The sequence below is a fragment of the Aphanomyces astaci genome (assembly GCF_000520075.1).
Source record: "Aphanomyces astaci strain APO3 unplaced genomic scaffold supercont1.17, whole genome shotgun sequence".
NCBI classification, from domain to species: Eukaryota; Oomycota; class Saprolegniomycetes; order Saprolegniales; family Verrucalvaceae; genus Aphanomyces; species Aphanomyces astaci.
In genome coordinates this window covers 600,432-614,440 of record NW_009798280.1, presented here as the reverse complement: position 1 = coordinate 614,440, position 14,009 = coordinate 600,432, and the positions used below count along the sequence as shown (strand labels likewise).

At 50.7% G+C, this 14,009-nt stretch overlaps 7 protein-coding genes across 8 annotated transcripts; 4 read left to right on the top strand and 3 right to left on the bottom strand.

Annotated features, from left to right (window-relative positions):
• Positions 1–798: 798 nt before the first annotated feature.
• On the top strand, positions 799–1,366 carry H257_08045 (hypothetical protein; the record flags this gene model as incomplete). Its single annotated transcript, XM_009833811.1, has 2 exons — positions 799–1,036; positions 1,122–1,366. 2 exons carry the CDS (start codon positions 799–801, stop codon positions 1,364–1,366), a joined length of 483 nt encoding a protein of 160 aa, XP_009832113.1.
• Positions 1,367–1,798: 432 nt separating this feature from the next.
• Positions 1,799–3,566, top strand: H257_08044 (hypothetical protein). Its single transcript, XM_009833810.1, has 4 exons — positions 1,799–2,435; positions 2,503–2,820; positions 2,870–3,063; positions 3,185–3,566. The coding sequence occupies exons 1-4, from the start codon at positions 1,854–1,856 to the stop codon at positions 3,516–3,518; spliced, it is 1,428 nt and encodes a 475-aa protein (XP_009832112.1). The 5' UTR covers positions 1,799–1,853; the 3' UTR covers positions 3,519–3,566.
• An 814-nt stretch (positions 3,567–4,380) lies between these two features.
• Positions 4,381–4,893, bottom strand: H257_08043 (hypothetical protein; the record flags this gene model as incomplete). The annotated part of the gene is made up of 3 exons (XM_009833809.1): positions 4,381–4,500; positions 4,620–4,683; positions 4,760–4,893. 3 exons carry the CDS (start codon positions 4,891–4,893, stop codon positions 4,381–4,383), a joined length of 318 nt encoding a protein of 105 aa, XP_009832111.1.
• A 503-nt stretch (positions 4,894–5,396) lies between these two features.
• On the top strand, positions 5,397–6,018 carry H257_08042 (hypothetical protein). Its single transcript, XM_009833808.1, has one exon. It carries the CDS (start codon positions 5,519–5,521, stop codon positions 5,948–5,950), a length of 432 nt encoding a protein of 143 aa, XP_009832110.1. The 5' UTR covers positions 5,397–5,518; the 3' UTR covers positions 5,951–6,018.
• Positions 6,019–7,484: 1,466 nt separating this feature from the next.
• Positions 7,485–9,025, bottom strand: H257_08041 (hypothetical protein; the record flags this gene model as incomplete). The annotated part of the gene is made up of 4 exons (XM_009833807.1): positions 7,485–7,892; positions 7,941–8,143; positions 8,209–8,532; positions 8,591–9,025. 4 exons carry the CDS (start codon positions 9,023–9,025, stop codon positions 7,487–7,489), a joined length of 1,368 nt encoding a protein of 455 aa, XP_009832109.1. The 3' UTR covers positions 7,485–7,486.
• A 240-nt stretch (positions 9,026–9,265) lies between these two features.
• H257_08040 (hypothetical protein) lies at positions 9,266–10,822 on the bottom strand. The gene is made up of 4 exons (XM_009833806.1): positions 10,362–10,822; positions 9,985–10,305; positions 9,732–9,928; positions 9,266–9,675 (listed from the first exon to the last, which is right to left on the bottom strand). The coding sequence occupies exons 1-4, from the start codon at positions 10,797–10,799 to the stop codon at positions 9,324–9,326; spliced, it is 1,308 nt and encodes a 435-aa protein (XP_009832108.1). The 5' UTR covers positions 10,800–10,822; the 3' UTR covers positions 9,266–9,323.
• An 839-nt stretch (positions 10,823–11,661) lies between these two features.
• On the top strand, positions 11,662–13,795 carry H257_08039 (the record flags this gene model as incomplete). Of its 2 annotated transcripts, XM_009833805.1 has the most annotated exons (4): positions 11,662–12,291; positions 12,342–12,662; positions 13,078–13,280; positions 13,346–13,795. In XM_009833805.1, the coding sequence occupies 4 exons, from the start codon at positions 11,662–11,664 to the stop codon at positions 13,608–13,610; spliced, it is 1,419 nt and encodes a 472-aa protein (XP_009832107.1). In that variant the 3' UTR covers positions 13,611–13,795. The 2 variants fall into 2 exon arrangements, with proteins under 2 accessions (XP_009832107.1, XP_009832106.1); XM_009833804.1 differs by having other exon boundaries at positions 13,078–13,795.
• Between the last annotated feature and the right edge of the window lie 214 nt (positions 13,796–14,009).

The following is a 14,009-nucleotide window of genomic DNA, read 5'->3' as shown; positions in this document are numbered from 1 at the left end:
CAATATTACTGGCACGACCTCAGGAAGGAGGAAGAAATCTACACCAAGCGCGTGAGCGGTGGCGGCAGTGTCATGATTTGGGCTGGCATGAGCGCTGATGGACGAAGCGAGCTTGCTATCCTTGAAGGAAAGCAAAACAGTGCAAGTTACTGTCGCACTCTTGACATGCACTTGTTGCCGTTTTTGGGAAACCTGCGTCGAAATTTTGGGGTTGTGGAGCCTATTTTTCAACAAGACAACGCTTCAATCCATGTGTCGCGAGCTACAAAAGCGCACATTGAGCGAAGCGGTGTTTTATTGATGGAATGGCCTGCTAAGAGCCCGGATTTAAACCCAATTGAAAACGTTTGGGGTCAATTGGCGTGGAAAGTTTACGAGAATGGCCGTCAATTTTCTACTGTGGACGAACTCAAGGCTCAAATTCGTGTTTCCTGGGATCAAATCAGCCAAGCCTATTTGCGTAAGCTTGTTGATGGAATGCCAACTAGGCAACTAGGCAACTAGGATGGCCCAAGTAGTGTTGAGAAACGGTAATGCAATTGATAAATAACTGCTCTGAAAAAAGTGCGTCTATAATTTGCATCACCCTGAAAAATGGTTTTTTGTAATTTTCAAAAATAGTACTTCGAATTTTAAAGTTTTGTCACCAACAATGTATTTCGAAACTTAAATAAAGTATCATATCAAATCAGTGAGCTTCAAATCGAAATAAGTTTTGAGAAATGTCAAAAATTCACGTGCGTCTATAGTTTACATCAGGACTGTACGAGAAATATTAGCGATATTATTGCGATGTTCATGCACAAACAAGAATACAAGCACGACTTCGGCGACGGAACCGATGAACCTGCCAGACCTGCAGCTCTTGATCGCAAGCCATACCGAGTTACGGAGTGGTCTGCATCGCGTGTGCGATCTCCTCCTAAAGAGGATGACGATGCAAAAGACGCTGACAACGGCGACGTGTACGAAGCATGCTCGTTGATCTTGCCTACGGGCACGGACGAGGCGCGGCCAACTTCAATCCCGGGGAAGAGTTGTGTCCACCTAAAGCAGCCACACCCATGACAGCGAAACCACCACGCTCGTCGTTTGAGCTACGGCAAATGGAACAACTACAGCGACTTCGGGATCAAGTCGACGCCTTGAAAGCACGCAATTCGTCGCCAAACAAACCGCCAGCATCGCCGTCGAGAACATGTCGTTCTGGGAACGCACGGCAAAGCGGATGCGCATGGAGATGATCAAAGCCACGCATGAACAAGAACAATTCCAGGAAACGTTACATGAGCAGACCACGTTCATCCATCAAATTCCTTCCTTGTACATCTTCTGCGACGATCACGAAGCTCCATGCAGATGGTGAGGCGTGGCAGGTGTCGTCGGCCTCCGTCCGCGTCGGACTGCTTGGTCTCCAGGAGGACGACGACTTGTTCCAAGCGAAACTTCTGTCAAATGCAAATTTGCCTATATATTTGGGATTGATATAACGCCCACTAACCTAGCAAAGGAGTATGATTGGCTACAAAGAATGAAGGTTGCAATTTGATTGGCTAATAAGATTGATTGAAGCCTTGCTCAACTTGCTGTACTGTTAGTTTTATAAAATTTCGAAGGTCCGGCGATTTTTCGGCGGAGGAAATTATGAGTATTTAGAACACACAATAATAATTTCATGGCGGGAAAGTGCCAAGTTGAAGTTTGCACATCCAAGTGACATGCGTACTTAAATGACACATGGTCGTACTTAATAAAACATATTGCGAATCAAATCGAACAAGGTGGGCCACTTCAGGATGTCGCTTCCAGTTATTGATGCGGCGGATGATGGCAATGGCGGCGATGGTGGTTCCATGGACGATTGCTGGGATGTGATGAAGGATCTCCAGTTCCTCATCGCCACAGACGAACAACTCCAAGACGAACTCGCACAAGTCTGTGAGATCTTGGATTCGGATCAAGCAAGTACATCCGTTTCTTGCGCCCCCGACTCGGAGGAGGCCGCGACGTCGGCAGCGTCGAGTCTGCTTCGCCGGTCGTCGCGCCTTGACGAGGATTCCTCCTCCACCGATGGAGTTTCACGTTCTAAGGTAGCGACGACGTTGCCCTCAACCTTGTCGACGAAGCGCAAAGTGGCGGCGGCCATTCTACCAGAGAAGGGCAAGCCCAAGCCGATGCGGTCGTCGGTGCGGCAGCGCGAAGAGATCCATTTGCTGCGACGACAGATCAACGAGCTCACGAGTCGTCTTCACGCCAAGGAGACGACGGACATGACCACGTTAGACATGTCATTGTGGGAACGCACGGCGAAACTCGAGTGCATCGAAAAGAACAAGGCCGTACACGAGAATGAGCAGCTCAAGGACGCCGTGTACCAGCAGGCCACGTTCATCGAGCAGATGCAGCGCGTGCTCCGCAAGAAGCCCCGCATCGGGGTAATAACCCCTCTTGACCCCTCCCCCCCCTCACATGCCCACGGGTGTGTGTGTCCCTCTCTACTAGGCCAACATCATGGACATCCATTCCGACGACTGGCAGGCGTACAAGTTGGCGGCGCAGGTGTCCCTTCGAGAGGCGGCGATCCATGCGATCGCAGATCGGCAGTACCGCCGCATGCAGAGCGCGTTTATAAAGGCCGGCGTGTTCCACCGAGACCGGTGTCTGTTCCAAATCCAAGCGATTCCACAGCCAGACAACTCGTTCTTGGTCGAGATGGTCACACACTTGACGTTGGACGCGCCGTTTCGACTCGTGGCCGCGCAGGCGTGGCAAGTGTGCGACGGCGAGCTTGCGATCGACCTGCCCGAAGGCGCCGCTGAGGTAGGGGTCATCTGGCGACCACGAAATGGATGGCTGAGAACGCTCCTAGACATTCCAACACATTGACCCGTATACAGTGTACGGCACGCTGCTGCTTCCGCACATGGGCGTGCAATGCCACTCGAACACCATACGAAAGTACTACATCGAGCAGGATCGCCATGTGATACTGTCACGGTCGGTCTTGGAGGATGCCGCCGTGCCGCACATGTCGAAAGGGGCCGTCGAAAACCGAACCATGTGGTATATATATATATATTTCCCAAGCATATATATATATATCAAGCCCATGGAATCGTCCAAGAGGCGACTACAGGAGGGCTAGGACGACGCTTGCATAATGTTTCATTTTGATGACGGTTAGGTTGCAAGTGACACCGTTGCCAGACGACTCAAATCAGTGCCGCTTCACGCTGCTGCAGCAATTAGTGTGGCCCGTGGAGGACTTTGCCAAGGAAGAACATGGGCTGGACAACGTCGTGACTGCCATGAAGCGCGTGTGTTTTGGCCAAGAGGTGCGACCGGGGACGCTACCGATGGCCGAGTGGCAGATGGATCTGACCAAGCTGCCGTATCCGAGCATGGGCGCATTTGCCGAGCGAGGGCGGCGGTTCGTGCGGCTGCTCAAATCCAAAGTGAACGAAGCGATTGAATCGTTCCACGGCCAACAACACGACACAGACCCGTTGCTTGTGTGATATATGTTTAATACAACGAGTAATAAGGATAATAATACTGTAACTACATAATTGCAGGTTTGAGGCTATATGGATACCACAAAAGTGTGATGCAGTTTGACGTACTACGTTTGAGGCTATATGTATATATATATGACAAAAGTGCACAGCTGTTTGATGTACTAAGCGGATTGTCATATTGATATAGCCGTGGAGGGTGCCGTTGGTCTGATGTAGGTTAGTGCTGTAGGAAATGTAGTTTTACTACGAGAATTCCATCACTTTCCAATCTATTCCACGATTGCTCCAGTTTGGTAGCGCTTTCTGGTTCGGCGGCAAGGACTTACACCGAGGGGCATAGCTCAGAGGTAGTAAGGGTACTCAAACAAGTTGGGGCAAAGGTTCAGCTCCGACCTTCCAAGCGACTAGATTCGAGTTTTCAATTGCCCAAGAGTTCGTTCCCACTACAGGCAGTATAGTCAGTGTATCTGGCGAGAAAGGAGAAGGTGAATGTACCGGTCAATCTAGGTTTCTCGTGTATGGCCTGTTGAAGAGCGATTGAATGAACACTGCGTGGTGGCGAAGTTGATTGTTGTCGTCCCTAGATTAGGACATGTCGTCAGCTTCTGCTTTCGCCAAGTGCTCCCAGAATGAAACTGGTCGAGTCAGAAGTTCTGACACCTGCGCTTCTAATATAGACACGTCGGCTCGCGATCAAACGATCTCGTGTTTGCGAATACGTACGTTTGTGATTTACTGTCTGGTGGGTTCGTGTTGTGGATGTCGTTTCGTTATTTGGTAAGTGGATCAACTGCTTCATCTGTAAATGACGACATGACTTCGTCGGGTGTGGTATGTTCTGTCTCTGACAAAAGGTGTAACATTAGGCCGTGGAGGAACATCCTGAGATTTGCGTCGGCATCGTCGGCAGCAGATTGACTGCTTTGCTGGTGACCTTATCCTGGAGCTGCTTTCTGCACTGCATCCAGAAAGCAGTTCCAGGCTAAGGTCACCAGAAGTTACAACGTCGTGAGCATCGACATCTGCTTATTTTACAGGTAAATTATCAACATTGAGCACAGTTTCAACGGCCTCGTGGCGTTACGTTCGTGAAATGCCTACAGATTGCACAATGGACGAGTTCTCGGGGGCGGTGTCCATGTGATTGGTTGGGGGATCCACGTATCTAGTACACGTTCAAACTCAAATTAGTTCAAACCACTCATATTTATATGGGATACAGTATCATGGATTGTTCGTACTCCACATAAGGCGTGACATCGTCGTCGCTCTCGTCGCCGACCAACCTACATCGTTTCGTCGCCATGGGAGCCTCATATTCGTCTTGTGCATGTCCATTCGGCAAGCTGCGGACAGGCGCAGAACCAGCATTCATTCAACGCAGGTCTCGACCTACACCGTCAATCTGTCGTCGTCAATCGTTACTCCGGCGTAGTATGTGCCTGCGGTGTCGACGTTGCACATAAAAACTTGGTGGAAATCCATTTGAATGGCGTCCTGTTGCGTGTACTCGTATCGAAATGCTCGCAGGAGGCGCCACGTTACAGTCAGTCCTTGACGCCACATCCTCGTTGGCGCCACAGCATTATTGTGAATGAAACTGTTGAAGTTCAAAGACCGACATTGCGATTTCGGAATGAAGGTCTCTTTGGTCCACAGGTTTGTCCCATGGGTCAAACATAGTGATTTGTGAAGATCCTTCAACATTGCTAACGTCAGAGAGCCCCATTTTCACCCTAAGGAGCTGGGCATATCCTCCACTGGTTCGCTTATCCAACTAACAAGTCGAAGGATGGAGGATCATGCAAAAATATCGACGATCATGCAAAAATATCGAGGATCATGCAAAAATACATATATTGCGTCGAATGTGGGTATCCAAGACCTTGTTTGTCCCGAGATTCGACAAATACTCGTTGCGGATTGGTTACGCTTTGATTTGTCTCATACGTAGCCGCCACAGCGCCGGCCACTTTCAATTGTCTCCTGTACATGGCACCATGCCCGACACGACGTGGAACATCATGCAAGATCTTCAGTTCCTGATTGCCCCAGACGACGAACTGCAAGATGAATTCGCGCTTGTGTGCGATCGCCTGGACAGCGACCCTTGCACCGACGACCTGCGGGAGCCATCCGCGCCCCCAAAGCGCCGACGAAAGCGTCGTAATCGCGTGGATAACTACAAGATTGAGATCACATTGCTGCGTGCCCAAGTGGAAACCCTCACGTCCGAGTTGGAAGTGATGAAAGCGAAGTATCCCATGATATACATACCCGCGTGGAAGATGGCAGCTAGGAGGCTGCGCGTCGAAGCCATGCGATGTCAGGTCGAGAACGAGGCGTTGCGGGCAGCAGTGGACGAGCGCGGGTCGTTCCTTGACAACATGAAGCGACTGTTGCACAAGAAGCCTAGATGGAGCCTAAGTTGACGTTCAATATAACACCAGTTAAGATAACATAGTCGTCCCATCCGTCCTTCGAACGACGGCTTGTCGAGTTACAAACTGGCGGCCCAGATGTCCCTTCGCATCATTTCCATCCACGCCATTGCCGACCGGCAAAACGGGGGTTCATTGCAGCTGGCCTCGTGGACAATGTCGATGATGTTACCCAGGTGATGCCAACGCCACTTTGAACATCCTTCATCATGACATATCATGTTTGGTCATCTCCGTGACGTTACCAAATCATGGCGTGGCCTAGCAAGCAGTTCAAGTGGTCACGCTCGATGAATCCTGGCACGTTGTCACTTCGGCGATTTGGGAAGTAGTCACGAAATCTGGTGGCTTTATGGCACCAGACAATGCCGTTGTGGTAATTCTATGTCAATTCCCTATATTCCACATGAAAACGACAAGAAACTGGATGAAATGCTGAGGTAGATTGTCGACCACATCAACGACCACACCGTGTACGACTGGTTCCTTGTGCCGACTATTCCAACAACTTCTACTAACTGTAGGGGAAGTCCACCGTAGTGTGATGGCGCCGCATACCGGTATGTCCAAAGGGGCGGTGGACGACTCGTGGGGTTACTCCTTCGTTCTCCCTACGAGTGCTACGCAAAAGCCAGAGCTTTTGAATGAAGTTGGCATTGGATTGAAGCCACGCCCCACCCGACCGACTCGACGCCTCTCGTACTTGCTACAGGTACCGTCCAAGCGGCTGCCACACGAAGCAACCAATCCCCGTGAACGAGTAGGTCCAGCGGTGGTCTTTTGCGCAGCCAGACGACACTGTGTCGTATCCTGCGATTTGAGCCGTGTTGGAGCGAGCAAAGGCGTTGCGGGAAGCAGTCGCAACGCATAGGACCAATGCAGGGACAAGAAGTGGGGTGGCGAATACGATTTTTCTACTACTATAGTGTAGTGGTTAGTAAAAATGGATTGTGACTACTGGTTCAGCGTTGTCACGATTTCATTTTCTATCGTTTGGTACGAATTAGACCTCTGACAAAAGCGGCCCCTATTTACGGTATATTACTGGTACTGTAGTACAGTATGTACTAATACTACGTAGTACTAGTAGTTAGGATCACAAAATGGTAGACTCGTGGCCTTGAAAACTAAAAAAGTGCGATACTTCTCGATTTATGCGTGTCATCCTTGCGCAGGGGCCATGCTAATCTTCTCTGTATCGTTCCAATTTTTACGGATGACCCCCGAAGGGGTTCCTATTGGTCACTAAATGTTAGTCGTACCAGTCATGTCAATTGGTCCCGAGTTCGATCCCCTCCTAGTACAGTAGCACTGACCTAGAAATTCAATTCTTATCCAAGTTGGATGCGATCAATCTACATCGAATAAATACAAGGTTGCATGTCCCGCCATGTAAAATAGGAACGGGGCTCGTGTCGCCCTCGCGCGGCAACCCAAGCGCAATAACGCCCGGCTGTTTCAAGAGAAAACCCCACCGAGTGCTTGGAAAGGCAACTTCGTTTTTGCGAGATGAGAACAACTTTGGACTCATTTTAGATTACTGTGTTTAAGGTCGCCTGGCCGTAGCGGGTTCTGCGTTGGGTGGCGAGGGCGCGCTCCGGCATGAGCGGTCGCGATGGCAGCATTCAGCGACGCTTTGATGGCCAGTTCAAAGTCCTTCCCCCGCGGGAGGAATGTGCCCATGCTGGGCACGGGCGTGGAGATCGCAGTCAAGTCCAGCGTCTGGGCATGCTGGATGTGCATGGTCGTGCGTGGCGTCGGTTGGGCCGACGACACAAACGACATCGTGTGCAAGACCGATATGATCTCTTCCATGTCGTAATGTGTTGGTGGCGTGCTCATGCTCGCTCCATGAGCTTCCAAGGGAACTTGAAACACGCTAGTGAAGCGACACATGGCGGATGGGGCGTCCGGATGCGGCCTCGCCACCATCCTGCGACAACGTCAGATGATGTCAACCTCCGGATAAAAAAGGTCGTACCATCCGGCCATGTCGTCGACCAATGTCGGAGTGGCAGTGTCCACGGGGTACGCGGCGTCGTGGAGCACCGTGCGGCAGATCACCACGTCCTTGTCCGGGCCTCGAAACAGCTTTCGGATCGTGTTGGACACGAGGCGCTCGTCCAGTGATTGTAGCTGATTGAATCGTTCGTAGATTGTGTGGTCGTCAATTCGTTCCAGCGTCTAGACACAAGGGGGAGTTTGTTTTAAATAACTTTCCAGGACATCGAAGTGGAGAGGTTAGTTACTTCATGCGCATGAGAGGGCAATGGCGGCCGCCGCGGGCCACCCCCGACCGCGTCCCAGCATGCCGTCGCGGCTACGTGGTGTGGAATCGGGAGATTCACGTGGTTGATGACTTGCAATCCGGGGCGGTTGTCGGCCAATGTGATGGGCGTCGCCGCGTACAAGTCGGTTTCTTGGTCGAGGATGCCCGCTTGGATCAATATTTGGACATGCCGGCGGCGTTGTCGATCTGAAATGGCGTGGATGGCGGCAATCCGATGCACCGGATCCACGGGAAGGTGGAACTGCCTCCAAAGGTGGTCGGAAAGAAATGGCATGAGATTGCTCTAACGCTGTCGTCACATGGAAACACTCTTTCTCATGTGAACATAGCGGGAAATGCACCGTGAATCGATTGATTTTCTTGAGGAAGATGCGCCGGAGGTGCTCGATGGACTCGGCGCGGTCGTTGACGGCGGTGCGGAGCGCGTGGTTCTCGTCCTTGGCTCTTCGTGCTTCGATCCGTTCGTGACGGGCTGCGGCCGCCCATATCGCCATAGCATGCTTCAATGGAGTAGTGGTCGAATGAACGTCTGTGAGAGCTTGTAGCTGCCGTGTGAGGTCGTCGAACGTCCTCCGCAATGTCGCGAGTTCGTCCTTGACAGCGTTTGGTCGACGACGCTTTGCCTTTCTTGGTGACGCGGCGAGATTGAAGGTCCCCAGAGCATGCTGGTCCAGGAAGGTGCTGTCATGTAAAGGGTGGTCTTGCTGCAGGAGTAGTCCGTCGATGGCGGCGTCGAAGCAGATGCTGTCGTCCCAGAAATCACCTCGTTCAACCATGGCATGAATCACAATACACAATTGCAAACCTATGTTAGTGCGATCCATGTCTTCAGCTTAATATACAATATATAAGCATGTAATGACTTATCTAAAACAATACTTTATTGACATTATGTTCTATGGGCTAACAATATATGCATACGAACATTGCAACACCATTGCGGATTTCCAGACCGCGTAGCCGACCTACGCGCCCTTTGGAAGTGTACAGCATACTAGTAATAAATATATCATCTGAATGTTTGCTCTTTTCCTTGATCTCCAGTGCGTCACATGAATCCATCCATTTACACTGTTATGACGTGGCAAAGCGAGCGACGGCGTCGTTCAACGACGCTTTCATAGCGGTCTCAAACAGTCTGCCTCGTTCCAGGAAGGTGCGCATGGCTGGCAGTATATTGTCATTCCGTGGTATGTTGTTGGGTTTGTGTTTGTCCGGCGAACGGGTGGCTGTGGTGGCTCCTCTAGTCAGCGAATGAATGGCCGACAAGATCGCTTCCATGGTTTGGCTGTGGTCGCGCTGGTCGGGCCGCGCGCGGGCGTCTGTTGAGTCGTGCTGCGGCGCCACCCTCGTATCCAGCGGAATTTGCACCAAGCACGTCATCCTGCACTTAGTCTGGTCTTGTGGATGGGGGGCCACCACCAGCCTACGATGCTTGTGAGTCACCCGTTTTCTATCTGTTGGTAATGGTGTGCATGTTACCAGCCCCACGTGTCGTCCACGGCATCCCTGGACATGTGGGGAACCAGCGCATCATCGAGCACTGTCCGCCACACAATCACATCGCGGCCGTCGTCGTCCTTGAACAGTTTGCGGATGTTGTTCGAGTGGCCTGTGATGTCGCCTTGGATGTGGCAGAAGCGTTCGTAGATGGTGTGCGCGTCCACCTCTTCGATTGTCTAACCATTGATGAGCATCCCCATCCTACACACTTGCGTCATGACACGAAGCCTACCTCGGTCGAGTTTTCTGGCAGAGGCAGCGCGCTTCGATGTTTACCCCCGCGAAAGGTCCGCCAACATGCAGCACTGACTGCCGACGCCGGTGCGGGGAAGTTGACGTGGTTGATCACTTGCAGCATGACGTGATCGGGCAACGTCACTGGCTCCGCGCGGAAGAGGTCGTCCGTGCGGTCCAGGATGCCTGCTTGGATGAAAGCGTGGGGCTGTCGTCGGAACTGCCGATCTGCGATAGCGTGAATGGACGCAGTGCGCAACGACGGCTGCGCCGCGAGTTTGTACGACTGCCACGCGTCCACGGTGGCGTTGGGAAGCGCCTAGAGATCGAGACACGAAGCTTTTACATCGTCATGTGAGCGAATCATAGGGGTACCATCCAACGGGGTTTTCGACATAGCGTGCGCTGCATGTGTTGGATGAAGGCGGCACGCTCGTGTACGGCCGCGCGGAGGTCCGAGTTGTCCTGGATCGATCGATTCTTCTCCACACGCTCGCGACGCGCAGCTTTCTCCCACAATGGCATGTGCATGGCACTGCTGGAAGCCTTGGCACGTGCAAGGTCGCTCTTGAGGTCCTCGACCTGCTCGCGGAGACGAGATAGCTCCGCGCGGTGATGATAGTCGCGCAGTGGGCGGCGCCGTTTGGCGGCTGGTGGGATGCTGCTGCGGTCACGCGACTCGGCGTCGTTAGGAGTGCCGCCGCACATGACAGAGAGCTCGTTGTACTGGGTTGGATCGTCGATGAGGAACTGCAGATCCTGCATGACGTCCCAAGCAGCCGCGGAGGAGTCTGCAGAAGGCGGGGCAGCCATCGCGAGCACGTTTGCAGGAGTTGGTTCCATGCATAGTTGACAAGCGTTTGATTGGTTCATTTTATACCTACCCAACCTGATTCGAAAACGGGTTTAAAACGCGTTTGAAACGACAACGTTCGATGACGTGGCGCTCTGTGGGCACAGTAAATCATTCCCTCAACCAATGACTACAAACGTCAACGACAACACATGGACAACATACTCTCTGACGTTAACGTTAGCATTTCCCATTACAATGTCATCATTAGGCTACTAGGCAGTCATTGTGACGACGAATCTATTTACAGAGCCACATTTTGAATCGAAGTAACATTCTATAATTTAACTCTGATTGGCCTATATACTTCGAAATTCGATTTCAATGACAAATCAAAACAACTGATTTGTCATAGCTTACTCGGATTGGCCATAATACATAATCGTTGTCTGTACAATAGTATTGTGCATTTCACGCAATATTTGATCAAATTTAAGCTTGTACAAACTATGCAATACAAAAATTAGCATTTATGTATTTTTGGCCAATGAAGAGGATCTGGGATGAATAAAGCGTTTGGATTGGCAGAAACATGATTTGATTGGCTTAGGCGGTTCTTTAATCTCATGACATTCAATTCTGCTGAGCGCTCCAGTTTCGAATCGATTTGACAATAGCTATGGCGACCAAATTCGTGCACGTTACGTTACCTAGGACTAGGCACGGCCTTTTCCCAAAGGTGTTGAACGTGCCTCGCGCCGTCACCCCATGATTCGCGAGGTACTAACTCGAACTTGCAGGATTCCTCGACTTTGGACGATTGTGATTGGTGGAAACTCTGTCAAGTTATTGCATTCCTGTGACCTAAATTTGACAACGAACATGGCGAACAAGCCGACCGCGACGGTCGACGCAACAAGTGCTATCTTTGGTGGCATTGTCGGTGGTGCCGTGGAGCCAACATCACCGTCGGCTGCGGTGACTCCGGACGAAGCGTGGAACATCATGGAGGACTTGGAATTCCTGATTGCAACCGACAACGACCTCCACGACGAATTCTCCCACGTGTGTGAGCTGTTGGACAACAGCTTCCCCATTGACGACATTCTTCCCAGCAGCAGCGAACTCATAACCGAAGCCATCGTTTCGGACTCGACATCCAAGGACGCCACCTCGCCGCTGTCCACCGCGACTGCCGGTAGTCCACAAGAGCAGACGCTGCTACTAGTACCGCAGCATCCACATCGGAGAAAACGTGTCAACCACCAAAAGGAAGAAATCCGGTTTCTGCAAAAGCAAGTCGTGGCGTTGCAAGCGAAACTCGTCCACGACAAGAAATGTGCGGCAAGTGCGTTCAACATGACGGCATGGGAGGCGGCGGCGCGGCACGAACGCGTCGAGAAGCGGCGGGCGATTATCGAGAACCAACACTTGTACGCGTCGGTAGCGGAAGGCAGCATGTTCATCCAGCACATGCAGTCCATGATGCGCAAGAAACCCCGATGGACCACGGTAAGGAGCACAACATGTTGATTCTGTTGCTGTCTGACCTCCTATGGCAGTCGCTGGCAGAGGCTGGCGGCGTGGACGACTGGCAACAGTACAAGCTCGCAGCGCAAGCCAACCTTCGCACCGCGGCGATCCACGCCATAGCTGACCGGCAGTTCCGCCGACAAACAAACGCATTCATATTGGCCCAGGTCGTCGGCCAGACACACGACCTTTTCCGCGCCACCCCCAAGACACTCGCAAGCGGCCAAGTGGTGCTGGAAGTTGTTAACCACACCACATTGAAGCTCCCGTATCGCATTGCCATGAATGCTGTGTGGCGCACGTTTCGCGGCGACCTGGGCCCGATGCTGCTCGACGAGGCATGTTCCGAGGTGAGTATGCCTATTCCTTTCGTCCACACTTGATTTATCACCATGTTTGTTGTGTTGTATTTGCTATATATATGTGATACATTCACACAAATATAGCAATATATATATCTGTGTGAATGAATGAGGAATGCAGGTCTTTTCGTTCGATGGACATGTATAAATGCGATTTTTGCTGTTTTTTGTTTATGTTTTATTCCCGTGAAAAAATCCTATTTTTGGTGGCCCACTTTCGAAATTCAACACACGTGATTACTCGTTCAAAGGATCCTTCCTTGTTTCGTTTGTGAATAGTGAATCTATAATATTAAAAAAAATAAAAATATTTCTAAAACAATATATAATATTTTATTTTGAAGGAAAAAAAACGTTTTTAACATTTATAAACCAAAATAATAATTATGGGGCGATATCGTAGACGATGGAAAACATTGACGAGTGTACACGGTACGAGCGCTTTTCCCAGCGCCGTTCGGGGGCCGATTCGTCTGTCTTGTTCACCAACACAATCCTCAAGCTGTACCAAGAGCATGATCGCGATGTGCTCGTGTTTCGATCTGTGTTGGAAGACGAGCTCGAGCCACACATGACGCGCCGCAGTGTCGACGACATGGCGGGATGGTAGACATATGTAGTTAGCACTGAGTTCACGTTCTTCTTTCAAAAGCGAGTGACAACACCTGTAGGCTCGTGACCACGGCTGACTCCAAACTCACGAATCAGTGTGGCTTGACCAGTGTAATCCACATGCCCTTGGCTTCCAAGGTCGAAGTCCACGGGCTGGTGCACGCGTTGCAAACGTTCTCGTTCGGGCCCATGTCCGACACGACTGTGCCCGTCGTGCGTGACCGAGAAGCGTTCTTCCAACGAGCCAAAATGTTTGACACTGCCATGAAAGGGGCCTTGCACGAAGCCACGACAGAGTTTTATGCTACCTCTGTGCAAAAGTAGCTGCAACACGTTCGCAACAGGTCCTCATAGATTTCTCATCCAAACTAGGAGTTTACCTCTCATACAGTACGTCGGCATACTTTTGAACCGGGTTTTTCGAAAGGTATCCGAAATGACCTGGAAATAACTCTAATTCGGCATTTATTGTTGTCCACAGAATATCCTTGAAATACTGCATGAATGATGATGTTCAATTAGCACTGTAGTTCAGTATCATTTTTAAAGGTTAATATACTATGTACTTTGAAGTATGTGGTAACTGTAAAGTCAAGTCTACTGTATAAAATGATAAGTTTTACGGTAAGTGAAGTATTGTTGCAGATACTACTTTCAGACAGAGGTACAGTAAGACGCAGTAGTATTGTTCATTTCACCCAAATTTGGCCTTGAGAGTCATTT

Coding starts and splice junctions, on each gene's coding strand:
- H257_08040 (XM_009833806.1), bottom strand. CDS start 10,799: ATGGCTGCCCCGCCTTCTGCAGACTCCTCCGCGGCTGCTTGGGACGTC. Junction 10,306..10,361: donor GTCGAAAACCCCGTTGGATG/GTACCCCTATGA, acceptor CTCGATCTCTAG/GCGCTTCCCAACGCCACCGT. Junction 9,676..9,731: donor GTGGACGACACGTGGGGCTG/GTAACATGCACA, acceptor CAAGCATCGTAG/GCTGGTGGTGGCCCCCCATC.
- H257_08044 (XM_009833810.1), top strand. CDS start 1,854: ATGGACGATTGCTGGGATGTGATGAAGGATCTCCAGTTCCTCATCGCC. Junction 2,436..2,502: donor GCAAGAAGCCCCGCATCGGG/GTAATAACCCCT, acceptor CCTCTCTACTAG/GCCAACATCATGGACATCCA. Junction 3,064..3,184: donor GTCGAAAACCGAACCATGTG/GTATATATATAT, acceptor GATGACGGTTAG/GTTGCAAGTGACACCGTTGC.
- H257_08042 (XM_009833808.1), top strand. CDS start 5,519: ATGCCCGACACGACGTGGAACATCATGCAAGATCTTCAGTTCCTGATT.